Source organism: Chiloscyllium punctatum, chromosome 42 (genome assembly GCF_047496795.1).
Source record: "Chiloscyllium punctatum isolate Juve2018m chromosome 42, sChiPun1.3, whole genome shotgun sequence".
Classification (NCBI taxonomy): Eukaryota; Metazoa; Chordata; class Chondrichthyes; order Orectolobiformes; family Hemiscylliidae; genus Chiloscyllium; species Chiloscyllium punctatum.
Window position 1 is genome coordinate 4,820,864 of NC_092780.1, and position 14,676 is coordinate 4,835,539.

General features: G+C 37.7%; 1 protein-coding gene and 2 long non-coding RNA genes across 11 annotated transcripts in view; 2 read left to right on the plus strand and 1 right to left on the minus strand.

The window, feature by feature from the left end:
* Positions 1-14,676, minus strand: part of hoxb3a (homeobox B3a) — an 88,453-nt gene that overhangs the window by 6,686 nt on the left and 67,091 nt on the right. For 7 of the 9 annotated variants that reach the window (XM_072561253.1, XM_072561249.1, XM_072561258.1 and 4 more), the window contains exons 2-3: positions 13,102-13,271; positions 1,574-1,640 (exon numbers count right to left, since the gene is read on the minus strand). Coding sequence is in view for 1 of the 9 variants with exons in the window: in XM_072561260.1 (XP_072417361.1) it covers positions 1,574-1,640; positions 13,102-13,271 (237 nt within the window). In the remaining 8 variants the exon portion in view is untranslated. Of the gene's footprint in view, positions 1-1,573; positions 1,641-3,358; positions 6,808-10,473; positions 12,997-13,101; positions 13,272-14,676 lie in introns of those variants that run through there. The other 2 variants (XM_072561254.1, XM_072561255.1) reach the window with 2 other exon arrangements.
* LOC140465670 (uncharacterized) lies at positions 738-2,067 on the plus strand. Its single transcript, XR_011955136.1, has 3 exons — positions 738-1,079; positions 1,172-1,241; positions 1,512-2,067. It is a non-coding gene; the product is annotated as an uncharacterized lncRNA (long non-coding RNA).
* Positions 3,400-7,247, plus strand: LOC140465674 (uncharacterized). Its single transcript, XR_011955140.1, has 3 exons — positions 3,400-3,799; positions 5,796-6,013; positions 6,428-7,247. It is a non-coding gene; the product is annotated as an uncharacterized lncRNA (long non-coding RNA).

A 14,676-nucleotide genomic window follows, 5' to 3' on the forward strand; every position in this document is an offset into this window, starting at 1 on the left:
ATATTCCGTGCCACCGTCTTGTTTATTGAACTCGTGGACGGAATCAATAATTCATAATGTATTCATGATATAAAAAAAATCGAGTGTCCGACTGGGCGCGGTGGAAAAAGAAAGAAAATGGACTCAGCGTAAATTGTGAGGGTCGGCCGGAGTGGGGGCGTGGGGCGGTATGGGGGGGGGTGTGGTTGGGGGGGAAGTGGGTAGGCGGAGTGGGGGGGAATAGATTAGGTAATTCTGTCGTGTTGAATTTGTAGTAACGGGCAAGATGCAACAGCCTCTCTCTAAACTTTTAATGTCAGCTGTGTCATGCACTTGCTTGGACACTTAAGGTGTTTTTTTTTCCAATTTTTAAAAAAATGCCCATTTGAAAATGGAGACAGAGAAAGAATTGTCATTTGAGTGAAAGCCAATGAATAAAGAATTTGGAACTTAAGCTTTTTTTATGCATGCAACTGCTTCTGTCGTTTATGGCTACGTAAGATTTATGACTTCATGACACCGGAGCTGTAAACAGTGTAAAAGGGATAGATGTTGCACGAGGTTAGGTACATGAAAGGGGAGCCTGAAGGGCGTAGGAGGAAGACCAGCGAAAGAATCTACAACTCTGCAACTTCCATTAAGCTTTCATACTATTTTGCATTTTTTTCGCCAAGTTTGTCTTTATTTTTCGGGGGGCGTGTGGGGGGCGGGGGGGGGGGGAAGTGGGAGGGGGAGGTGAAGGTGGTGGGCGTGGGGGGGGGGAGGCGGGTTCGTAGAAGTGAAGTGGGTAGAGGTTAAAGAAGCAACTCAGAAGTCCGTGGCCTTCATTAGGTGAACGCTCCACTTCTGTTGGATTAAGAGAGGCGACGAACGGATTGATTTTTATTAACGTGCAGTGATTTCCTACAACGCAGGGCTCCACTGCCAAAGGTGTAACTTCATAAAGCAAGGCTAAATTCGTGCTGTTAAAAAAGTGTTCATTCTGCTTATAAGTAAGACAGGTTAGAAACTTTATACACGATCGCATGTTATTTTCAATAGCGTCTTGGCTGAATAAACAACTTTGCAACTCCCCAACTTCTCTGAATGAACGATTTTCGGTAATTGCATTTTCTTGCACATATTATTTTGCCTATGATCTACCTCTGCGTCTGGGAAAGGAGTCGGTTTCAACAATGGACTTTTTTTTTAGGTTCAACATGGATTCCACAACTCTACCAATTTCGAAATTCAGGGATTTTAAAGTAAAATCTCACGTGGTGGTAAGATATTTTTACTTGAACATGCCGGTGCAATGTCGAAAGTTGCCTTTATTCTTGTCGAACAAGTTACTCCTGATTATTGTCAACAAAACATTTGAATTATTCTAAATCGGATTTCTAATAACATGTCAATTGGGAATTTGGAACGGGATAATAGGACGTGACAGAGCTTGAACAATGTGCGCAATATATAACTTGATATAATGTAGTTTATTTAACGTTAACTCAATTAGTCCACCTATCCTTCTATCCTTTTTTTCTATCTGATAGATAAGTAGAACATTGAATTCTGGGAAATGGTTCAGGTATGGAATGAACGTAATATGACTTACCGCAGTAGTGCTGCTAGTCCTCGATCCAAGGTGCAGCTGCTGACGGAGTCTTTATAAAGAGCCAAGACTGCAAAAAAAAAGAAAGAAAAAGAGAAACCTTCGATCAAGTAAATCGTTACAAAATCGAATTCGTTGCACACGACGTTTGAAGAAATCGAGTGTTTTCGAGCAAGTGACAGAAAGAAGCATCTAAAAGTGGAGCGTCAGGAATCAGGAGCAGATTGTGCATTAGTAATAATGTTTAACAAATGGCAGCCTATTGTATTCGCATATAAACTTTAATTGTCAATGCTTTAATTTATACATTTTTATGTTACATGTACATTGGTCTGCTCACCCAACCAGCATTTTGACTCTTTTAATTGAAATAACATGCTGTGTGTATTTTTGAAATTGCACTTGAAAAGTTGTTTGTGCTTAATCGTTGTATTTCGTGCATTTTTGTGGAATTCTTGCCAAGAGGTCAATAAATTAAATATCTTTGCCACCCTAAACCACTTACTTGCCTGATTTTATTACCTCCTAACTGTTGTTAACCTATCTTTAGTTTAAAACACACATGTTTAGTCAGTTTTATATGCTGTTTGGATCAAGTAGGCGTTTAATTCAACTTTGAGCTTTTAACAGTGAAAATTACATAAATACATATTTGCAAAATGTTTGCATTGCCACAATGAATCTTTGTTATTTTACTTTGAACAACTATTAAAAATTAGGATCGCTACGTTGAATTATTTAATATTTGCATTCTTATTTTAAAATCAGTGATTTCATTGAAACTAAGTTCTCTTCAATTGCAATAAAAAGTGGGGAAGCTGATATCTTTAATAATTAAAATTGTGGTGTTCTTTCATATGATTCTGCTATTGGTCCCGAGTAAAATATTCGTTACACTTTACCCCCAAAAGGCATCAATTCCGGAAAGATAAAACACACAAAGCGTTCTGACCTCCCGGAATAAAAAATGTTTCCCTCCGTCCGAAAGCTGCAACAGTTACGCACGTTGAATCGTTAACCTTTCCTATCGAATGAATTGAATTGTAAATATTTAAAAGGGTTAAATACGAAATGTGAGAAATGGAAAAGTAATACTCTTCGTCGAATCTTAATAATAAAGATTGCGCACTTATGTGTGACTAGACGCCAGCAGCGCAGTAGAACAAAGGAGAGGGAAACTGGGTGCGGGTTCAGGCAGGAATTCACCTGCTGGTTGTAATAAACGAAAGTCTTCGGTGTTTTCATATAAAACATTAAAATTAGTTGAATTATACAGTTGTGTTAACTTTAATTGGTTTTCGGCATATTTATTCGTCGGCAGGGTTCCATTCCTGGCACAAATGCAATCGAAAAGGCTTAGTTCTTTGCTGCGGACTGCTAAACTCATAAATTATTTACCTTGTCTGGGAAACAAATGTTCAAGAATCATTGGTTGCCATAATGGGCTATGGTTAAAATTTGTTTTCTTTTTGCTAAATTAATATGAATTCCAAAGGAAAAGAAAAGACGGAATAGAGCGTTGAGATCGATGCATGGAGAGGGTCTGAATTAGTACTCCTGAAATCACATATACACGCACACACGCACATTCACTGTTGAGTAAAATACATTGAGAATTATTCTTCCAGTGAACTAATTTACAGTCGTTGAGTATCAGGAGGACACTTAAACATTTGCAGTTGGGCTAAGTGGATAAAAAAAAGGAAAAGAAATAAAATATGACTCAGTTCATTGTGACAGATATAAGCCTCTCTCTGAATGACCTTTCCTTGAATAGTAATAACTCACCACATTAATGATCAATCAGCGGGAAGGTTTGAAATGTGTCCAAAATAACAATCCGTCCCACTATCCCAGGCTTTCTCTGCGATCGCATATAATCCTTTTATAAGAGGTATTGGACGGCATACATATCTTCCCCCTGACCCGATTTGTTTTTTAAATGGCCTGCTGTAAATAATCAGAGTACTGACTGGGTGATCACAGCCCGGAGACACAGGCGAAGGCCTTCCATCCAAATGCCAGAGTAAATGCGCTTGGATTATGCATTCACGTGGTCAGTACGTCAACGTTTCCCCATTTTATACTGACTTTAGCAATTGTTAATTGAACTCTTCTTTTTTTGTGCATGATCGCTGAAATTCGGGCATTTCAAAAACTTGTCGCTATCTCGTGGATGACGAAGGGCACTCTACGTTGTTATTGTTTCCGTAGAAGCTGTTTGCAAAGGTAAGTCGTTACTTAAATAAAAACCAAAATACATTTATATAATTAGCTTTTTCGAAGAACCAGAGGAAAAGTAGAGAATGAGAAACTTTTATGTTCCTTTTTACACCTCTTCAGCTTCTCTGCTGAAGGAAAGCGGCAGTTTGATTTTTTTTAGAGCAGGCCTGGTACTCCTGGTTTGGATCAGAACTCATAAGTTGTGGTCTCCCCCTCTTGTTTTGTAGAATACTTGTGATAGTGGGCTTGGTTTACACCCACGCACGGTCTGTCAAAGTAATGTGGGACTCCAAAATTAAACGCCTTATTTATTCTCAACAAGCAAGGAATTAGTTCACAGCAGTCCACATTCTTTAGCAAGGTGGTAATATATCCGACAGCAAAATTAGCAGCATATCTTTGATTTAAGGAAGTCTTATACAGTCGCATTTGGCATACTTAGCGTAAAGTTAGACTAAAACTTAATCATTTTAGCATAAATCATAGCAAAATGTATGAAGCAGTCGTAAAACATGTAGTATTTGCGTGTTATTTCAATATAAAATATATAATATCATCATGCGTGCTAATTTTACCGAACATTTTGTATTTGATGCATTTTAGGTACACGTTACTTGGAAACAAAACCTAGTTTAAAGCAAGAGCTATTTATCAAATTGCAATTTACAAGTACGTTATGTACTCATCGGAATGTGGTCAAGCGTCTTATTTTAGGCCGCAATATTAAATGTAAAAGATAAAGATATCGCCTTCCTTAGATAATGTGTTCTCTAATATTTAAGCATGCTTTTTTAACATAAAAAAGTGAATGCCAGCCGTACAAAACACGTTACATAGTATACATTGGCACGTTTCCAAATGTACCTTTTCATCTGACCTATTAATGCATAACTTGTGTTTAATGTGACATTTGACCTGTAGAACAGTGACGTGCTACAGCGGTTTGTGCTCTGCAACTTGCCTTGTATCATTGGCCTTTCATTTTACTTCTCAAATGGTCGAGAAATTAACGTTAGCGTAACACTGACAAACTAAGATAAATAAAGTTATTGGTTTAAATTAACGAGAACGTTGATGGTTAGGGTGGGGGCTGGGGGTGTAAAGTGTACGTGTGTCGGTGGGGGAGGGGGGGAGTGGTTGAAATGCCTGGCATGAGTCAAAGGGAGATCAATAGGGTTACTGTACAACTGGAACAGAGGGTCTTTGATCTACGAGGCTAACCAGAATTGCAGTGACAAACTCTGCGCCTAGCTTGCAAGATAATGCACGAGAAGGGACTATCCAACAAGAAAGAGTTAATATTTAGTAAGGATACCTTTAATGTTATTGTCCTTTAACCAAATAATTTGCAGCCCAGAACGTAGAAAGAACACTTTCGAATCTGCAACTGTTTTGGCAGCCAGTAAGAAAAAAAATGAAATAAAACTTGAGCTTTCCATTTGGTTCTCATTTCAGAAAAAAACCACTGCTGTAAAACAGTTAGTTCTGTTTATGTGCCAAGAACGATAAAATTCAAGTTGATTATTCCTAGATCCATTCTGACGCCTGCAGTACTAACTATCTTCCTCAGCATATCAAACAATTGGTACATTTTCATTTCGCCTGAGGCTGGCTACAGCATATAAAAATGATTTGTTAAAAAAGGAGAGGAATTTAATGCAAACCCATTTTCTGCTAACATCAAACGTCGCCTTATCGCTAGCCGTCTATCTGGCTACGAATGCCTAAGGAAATAAAAACCTATTAAAACGCTTTCTGTTTAACAGAACATTGTACTCCCATGAATTAGAAAATGCTCCAGTGATGTTTTTTGGTAGTACTTTATGGTGGTGGATCCTTTACCAGAACCGCGTTCTTGTGTATCCCAAATTATGATTATGTTCTCGGGTGGTTGAGTAATGTTGAAATTATTTTTCTATGGGAATGAATACAGGGATGTAGCAATTCGGCAAAGTTGAAAGAAGTAAAGTGTTTACCTCTTTCTGTCTCTGTCTCTCTCAAGGTTTCAAGGAGAATGCCAGGAGATTGAGTTGAGGAAGTTTAAGCGGTCAACATTGGATGGACCTCAGTTTGGGAACTTTCAAAGTCGCGAGTATAATAGCTAAACACTGTTTACCCAGGTCATAAATCATGTGCACATTCATCTTGAGGATAACACCCTATCTAAAAATGCTTTTGAAGCTTTTTGCACGAATTCAGAGGTGTCAATGGCCATCAAAGGTAGATCCAAACCAAACGTTTAACTGTTTGTTAGATCTTGAGGATGTTTGAAGAGAAGAAGTATTTTCAGAAGAAATCTTCGCCGCCCTCTTGGAAAATAGCACTTTGGGGTTGGGGGGCGCGGATGCTGATGATGAGATGGTGGGGGTGGGGTGGGGGGTAGTTGGTTGCCTGGTGTGGGAGAGGCCACGTCTGTCTTAATCCGTTACACACAAAAAGTCAGCAATAGTTCACGGAAACCAACCGGGGACCTTTCTCTCAGGTCAAGCTATGGGCCATTAATTATATCCAGCCTGGAATTCAGAGCTGCAGAGAGGAAAAATGTTTAAACTGCAGTTAACTTGGTTCGTTTACCTGTTGGATTATAGCAATGGAACTTGGAAAGCGATCACTAAATCTGGTCTTTCATCACAGGTGGTGGAGCTCAGATATACCCCCCACGGGAGGAAAAATATTTATTGGACCCTGGTGGATTTAAAAGAAATGCATTCTGGAAGATCTCAGGAGCGTCATCGAAAGATGCATGGATTCGTTTGGCAGCAATGGATTCAATAGCAATTGGACTGTGAAGTTACAAACGGCTGGTTCCCAACTAGCCTTATAAGTGAACGGACTTTCTGCAAAAACCTGAGCAGTTTATTTATACCGGAAGCTTATATCTGCACATGCTGTTAAAAAAATCTAGTACAAATGTACACTCAACTCAATTTAAGGGATAGGCTATTGCCAAGATATAGGGCAGAATGGTAAACAGAAGGTGAAATATAGATGCGTATAACGTGCCCAATGGGAACTGGTCTCGTGGATGGATGTCAGAAATTGCTGAGAATACGCAGAACAACATTAGCGGACTCCTTAAAATACCGGACCCGCCAGCTAAATGTGCTGTGATATTTAGCAGCGGTCGAGAGTGAATAAGAGATGCGGAAATAGAGTGAAAGAAATGCGCACAGAATATGAAAAAGCCTTAGTGAGAGAGATTCCAAAAGAAGCAATGCTAGTTCCTGAGTTCACTGCTGCAGACTGACTATGTCAATTCCCCAACAATATCCATGTGATTTATAAAATGATTACAATCATTACTTTCAAGCAAATAAACCTCAAATCTCTACGGAGTGTGAACAGGGCATCACCTTATCCTATTTTTGTTCCTCCAGTTGCAACAATTTCGGACAATTGCTCCTCAGAGACCGACCACATTTCAACACAAAGAAATGGAGGTTGGGGGGGGGGGGGGGGGGTACATGGAAAATTTGGCACCAAAAACATTAGCTTTTCGGTGATTTGACGCCTTCGCTGAACTGAAAAAAAAATCAAAAATCGTCACCGTTCGTAACAGGGAAATCTATACTACCGAAGCCATCAAGTAAATTGCATCTCAAAATTAGTTTCGTTTTGTATTATCAGGGAAAGGTCAGAGGTTATAGTTATTGCATTTTCACTTTTCTAATAGCCAGTCTGGGAGCATGGAACAGCATCAATATAATTTATTACCTTGTTTTTACGGGAGCTAATTTTATGCGTTATTGAGATGCGTTGAAACGCCATGAGTTGCAAAGTCAGGAACTTTACATACCTACTACAATGCTGCCGTTTAATTATATATCCTTTATGTAAGAAACTATGTGAATTTATATTTGACGCACTTTGCTTCGCAATCTTTGTCGGATGTTGCATTATGCTTATATATTTATTTTACAAAAGATTACCAGCGAAATGATGCATGTTTGTGGAATTTTATTTGTGATCGATTATCTTATTGTCTGACTCTGCTCCATTCTTAATATTAATTTTCTATTAAATACATCTTGTAATACTGTCCTGTGTATGAACAAAATATAAATCCTTTAACGATCTGACTATGTTGAAAAAGGTGAATTGTTTATAAATTGTAACGTTAGTTTGTTTTATTTTGTTTCCTATCATTGTGCAAATACTAGGAAATGGAAATACTTTGCCATCCTCGCCCACTCTTCTGTGCGCTGTCCCAGACACACTCGCTTCCAGAGAAAATATCATTTTTTTCAGTAATTTTAAACAGCCACATACAGGCTAGCACAATATATTAACGGGGAGAAGAGACATGATTTATTATGAGTAGTATAATTACCTGTACATTAAATAGCCATCCTATAAGAGCAACGGCTATTCTGGGAGTAGGTAGGAATACTTCCTTATAACCCCTAATATATTATCATTCCGTTAAAAAGATTTTATTTAAACTATATCTGTTCAGTTTGAAGGATGTAAACGCAACTGAACGATGTAGATAAGCGAGAGAGCAAACTAATTATGAAATGAGACACCATAAATAAATCTAAAAACTGGTTCACAAACTTAATTCTGTCAGCTGATGAACAGAAAGAGGAAAATAAAGGGTGGGGGTGGAAGGAGAGTGCAGAAATCAGAAAAGCTGAGCAATTTTCCTTCTTGTTTGCATAATGTTGTTGCTCATGCAGTGGAATGCGATCTGTAGCAGAGAAAAATTAGACAACTTGGTTTACAAAACAAATAAGAAAAACAGGAAGGATCAAGATAAACAATGTTGTTCGATATCTCGGCACGGTATCGAATGCTGTGTTTTCGGCGTTTTCTTATTTTTGAAATACACTGAACCTAGTCTTGATGCGATGCTTTCAATTGAAGTCGCCAATGCTGTTAAAGACAGGCACACGAACAAAGCCTTTAGGAGGGGCTTTTCGTTGAGTGATTCGGCAAGGCATTGTCAGCTTGGTTATAAAGCACAATAATCATGTGTAAATAAGAGCCTGTAATTTTTAAAGATAAAACAAATAGGCTTCAATCCTTAACATTTTCTGAATATAAGAGTTTATTCTGCCTCTCCGAGTATTTTTTTTCAAAGAATACACATTGCTCTCAGCTCCTCTGAACGAACACTGTGCCATTGAGCATGATTCATGTGTGTTGAGGGCAGAGAGTCACATTATTTTTCCATTTTGGTGCTGGGAGTTATCAATTAATAAAGCCTCAATTGAATCCAGGGTCAGACTTGCAAAGAAATTTACACATCTTTGCTGTGGAAGCTAAGCAATATCCAATTGTGTTCTGATATCGATTTGCTAATGCCTTACCCCTTTCTCTTCTCTCAGGAGCATTTTTTGGCAAATGAAGAAAATCGACATCCCAAAGGCCTGCCAATCATAGAGCAACTGCGAGTTTTCGTTCTTTCCCCTCTTCATTTACAAGCACAGAACCAATATCCAGAGATGGAGGAAACAGATTATGTGCCACATTCCTTTAAGCCGTATAAACTTTGTCAAACTATTCCATGGCGTTTTACCCTTAGTTCATGTAACAGATACATATGAATAGAACATATATAAATCTAACCAGTACAAAAGAACAAAGCCGGACATAGCATATTTTTTATAGGAAATGTATTAAATCATAAACAAATTCCAAATTTGTTCCATGTACTTGGCGTTCCTTGTGTCTATTTTTTAATTTCTGCATCTTGCATATTAAATAGTTAAATGGTTAATGGGTATTTTGAGATTTTTAAAATCTTTGTTGGGTTACCACATAGAATATACAATAGGTAATTCCAACGCCGAGTGTAATTATCAAAACAAACACTTAAAAGGACTTCACATAATCATAATTAAAAACGACCATTAAATATCTCTCAATAAGAAAAAGATTACCATTCAACTGACAGATAATGGTATTTTGAAAGGCACGCGTGTTTCAATACTGATGTTCTTTGCCTGCTGCAACCATTAATATTTAATGCCAATCACTAAGTTATTCTAATTTTACTACATAAAGGTTTGCACTAACGATCGGTGTTAAATGTTACGCTGCTATTAATGGCTTCAATTTGACTGGCTGGCGTCCAACCGCAGAATAAAAGGACCGAGGCGTTGTGGAAGTCTGTTAGTCTTCGCTCATTTTCAAAATTGGGTTTCGCAATTCATTTCTGGTCACCCAAAGCGCCTCCTTTACTAGGTTTTTATTCCAATGAGGCGTTGTGTTTTAAAGAATTCATACAAAACTATCCATAATTGGTAATCACGGATGCTGTAATTTAAGACCCCCAGCTATAGCTTTCATATTATCCTCTGATCTATTGCTACAAATGGCCCGCAATAATCAACTCTGGGGAGAGGATTACAGCCTTCCTCATTCCTGAATATCATCACTTGCACATCATTCTCAAAGAGCATGATTTATCACACAGACGAACATAAACAACACACAACTTACACACAATGGCATCCATAGTGCTGCTGACATATTTTGCAATAAATCAAGAAAGCAAGAAGGAAAACATTCCCACAAAAATCAAAGAAAATGGAGAAATAAACAAATATACCACCGTGGTAAATTGAGAAATAGAAGGAAAGACACTATTTGTCAAATTATATGACAGTCTTGTAAAACATAAATAACACATAATATTTACATAGATAGACACGAGGCAGTGCAGCTGTACTTACAATAATCCAACCCACGGTGTGTGTCTCTTCCCAAATTGTTTTATTCCAGCCTCTCTCTCAAGTTATAGGCTTGTTTTTAAAAGGACAGTAGAATTTCACGTCAGACACAGGGAGACCATGTCGGCGATTTACCGACGAATACATATCTATTCTGCAACAGCTGCATTAATTATTTAATGAGTCACGTGATCGAGGGGGAAGGGGGGATTTCAAATTCATACTCCAAGGAGAAGTGTCACCTTCCACTGGGAGAGAAGAAAATATTTCATGTTCCTTTCTATTCTTAATGATTTTTGTTCTCAAAATGATATTCATGCATTGTTAACAACACATGCTAAAAAGTGGGATTCAAGAGGTTTTCAATCGGGCGGGAATAAAAATGAAGTGTGACTATATCAAAGGATTCAGAGCTTTCTAAGTCTCATCCTTTGCATTCTAGGACGCTTCTTCAGACTTAGAACCATGTCCATTCTCAATGGCGTTCTTTATTCATTATAGATATTCCAATGGGGACATGTTGCCAGAATCATGCATCTCTGCCTGTTTTATTTCACCACAAGTTTACTTCTCTCATGCATTGTCTTTCTAAGTTTCAAACTCTCATTTTATCTTTCATATCCATGTTTTCTGTCGCACAGTTGGTTTTGTACTATTGTGGAATCACAATATATTTTTCAAGGAAGATACCTTTTCACTACACAAGGGCAATTTTACTCCCCCTGCAATAAATCTGGCAACCAGTCGCTACTAGCAACATAAATGCCTCCGAAAAATTTCGAGCAACTAGAAGAATGATACGCCTTTTTGACAAAAAATCAACCCAATCTATTTTGCGTTGGAGACATTATAATGATTCGGATCAAATCTGTGCTAAGGGCTGCTGAATCTCTGTTATTGTCAAAGAGGTGTGGATAAGGTGGGAGATCCTTTTTTTTGGTATCAACGATGCTTTTTAAAAAAAATAACAATAACCTTAGGGAGAATCATGCTCCGGGAGACCAATTTGACACAGAGCTTTCTAACTTGGTCTTGTTTCGATATTCTCTCTGCGGGTGCTTCCTAACGTGCACACCAGCAATGTACATTACGGTAGGTTTATTTAAAATAGCACCAGAGATTATTTCGTTGTAAGTTTAAAGAATCCGTCCTAAGTGGAATATTACCTGCAACTCAGCCTTTCTTCTCTTCAGAAACCCCACCGTTTTCAGGAAATTATAATGATATAATTTAATGATATCCTTATAAAGCTCATCCGTCATATTTATTGCATTTTAAAATGATGTTAGAAAATTCCAGAGGCTTATAAAAGAGAACAAAGCATGTTCCGTTATAAGAGCCATCTAAATAATTTGGGGGGGAAAAGCGTGGATTGAGGGGCGGGACTTCTCAACCAACAAAGGCAACGTTTTCGTTTATTTCTTTTTAACACACATTTGAAACTTTTTTTCTCTAAAGTGCATGATGGATTATTGCGTTCATGTGTTTATTGCCTTGAAAAACACAACACATTGCGCTAATAAACTGGAGTTAGAAAAGATGCGGAAAAATTGGGCTTCAGTTTCACGCACTCTTAATACAATTTGCATTACACGGTAGTTGTTTCTACAATCGTGAAAAGGTGATATCGATTTTATGCTCTTAGCGAAGAAAGACCCTGAATAACAATAAGGTTTGAATTAGAGCGTCCGCTTCTAGCGGAGCTATGATAAGAATAAGCTAGTCTGCAAAGCCCAACACGTTGCATGCACGAAATGTCTTTCTCTTCTGTCCCTCTCTACCTCCCAGTTTAGCTCGATGTCCATTGTCCGCAAGCGAACCGCATTTCATAATTTTTAAAAGTCAAGCTAAAATCTATTTCTTATCACAAATACACAAAAATGTATCAATAAAATTGCAAGGCAATTCAATTTTGAATGGTTTTGAATCTTATTGAATCTGTTTCGAGAAAATGCAGCCTGATAACACAACAATGGTTTTTCTTCTCAATGGTTGAGTTTTAGAGACCATCCTTATATGCAATTTGAAAAGAGCAGCACGCACACATACACGGACACAGGCATGTGTGCATGCATCTAAGATTCATCCCACGGCCTATTCTTAGCCATTGCTGAATATTAAAAACAGGATTTCAAAACAAACATTCAAGATCGTTTATCTTTTCTAATGCAAGTTGGAACAGTCCAGCAAGGCTAACAGAACGGACAGTTTCAGCGACGTACCACAGATTTTAAACTCAGTGAACGAGGGGTAACCCTGATTTTTTTTTATCCTTTAGTATTGAGAATGTTCAGATAGAACAGAGTCATGTCTTAAAGGTCAAGGGTTTCAGAGGTCAGACTGTTAGTATAAAAACAGCTAATCGGATAGAAAAGTTGTCCTTTCCGTGAACCCTTTCTGCTGTCCTGCTGACCAACCGACATGCTGATTTTATTCTGTAACCTTCAAATATGGTTAAAAACTTAACAAACGATAAACACCAAAACACAAACCATAAGCAGATTCTACAGCCAAAATGTTGGCGGTGTGTATTTCAAGTTGCATATAGCAAGTAAGCGTTGCCAATTAATTGTCAAAAGAACAACAAAGCGATTCAAAGTGATGAAATCAATTGACTTTGTTTGCTATTACCTTTCCTTTCAGCATTTTCCGTTCTCCAATTCTGAACATTTTTACGATTTTTAAGCATGGTTGAGAGACAATCTTCCGATGTGACTGAAAAATTCCACGCTCTGCTCATATTTTTAAAGAACTCTCCAGGTCGCACATCACTTTTCCCCGGGACCAGCCATCCAGATTTGCTGTTGAGCAACAATGGGAGAAGTATTTAAAGAAAGCAGTGATTAATGATTTCAAGTTAATTCTCGCATTTTCAGAACCTCTCCGAGTACAAATAATGCCTGTGAACTTTAGTTGTATAGCTTGTATTCAGAGCCTTTGGCAACAGTCTGGCAGAGGGTGTAGGACTGACTGGCCTGTTATCTGTGTTTGAATGGAGAAAATTGAACAGCTACTGGCGAGATTCAATGAATAATTCTTATATTATTAACTAAAGTAATTACTCATCAAAACACTTCAGAATTATATACCTAAACGAAAATGTTACATTTGGAAAGGCTGCATTTCAAATAGTCTCGGTTTCGTGAGACCTCGTGGGGGAAGCACAAAACACGTATACATTGGTTAGAAAGGATTTTCTCGTATAAGCGACAAATTGTAAATCTTTCTGCTGTCTCCAAAGGCAATACGTGATTTAAGAAAATCAAACTTTATTCGAGTTTCATTTGTAACAACCGGATATGTGAAATCTCATCTTACTGTAAAACACGTTCCAAAGAATCATCAGAAAGGACATTTTATATCTTCTTCAAATCAATGATGTTTTACAGGTTGAGTTTGAAGGGAATATTTTTGAACGATGGTGGTAGAGTAGAGTGAGATCACCATCTCGTTTAGTTATGACATCTAAATGCAGTTTTGTAACATCATCTATTAAATTACAGTTCTAAGACAAAACACGTGCATCAGTAAACTGAACCATTGAATCAGCAAATATTACACTCAAATGTTGAATATTGTGTTACGCAATGCTGTGCACAGAAGTTAGCTTTCTTTCTGTATATGGTGAAGTTTCAGATTCCAGGTTGCATATGCAATGTGTTATAAGAAAGAAAATTAAAATTAATACAAAGCTTCATCTGACAAAAGAGGTCATTTGTCTTCTTGATTATCTATTTGCTTGTCAAAGCTTGAACCATTACACCTTCCAATCCCTTTCCAATACACATGCACAAAGAAAGAAAATGTTAAGAGGTTCTGTAAAAATGATACAGTTGGATTTAACTTAACAAGATTGAGTGTTCTACAAGGAAAATGGGGGCATGGTGATGAACGTAAACAATCAAGAAATAACAGACAACTGTCATGAATGGACAAATCTTCATCAAGGAGTGCTTTCCAAACGTATTACTCCTATTAAATTATTGCACAATTCATCTGTATCCACAAGCAGGTGTAAAGGCCTCTAACAATGGCAGGATGAACATTGTATTTGGTTAGAGGTGTACTTTACTGGCATTTTTTTCCACCAAGACCTATGTCCTTTGTTATCACCCTGGCCAACTCACACAGATGAATGAGCATAGAGAAATTTGAAGTCATGCTACCAGATCATATTTCTGCAGAAAATGGACCAGTAGACTAGAT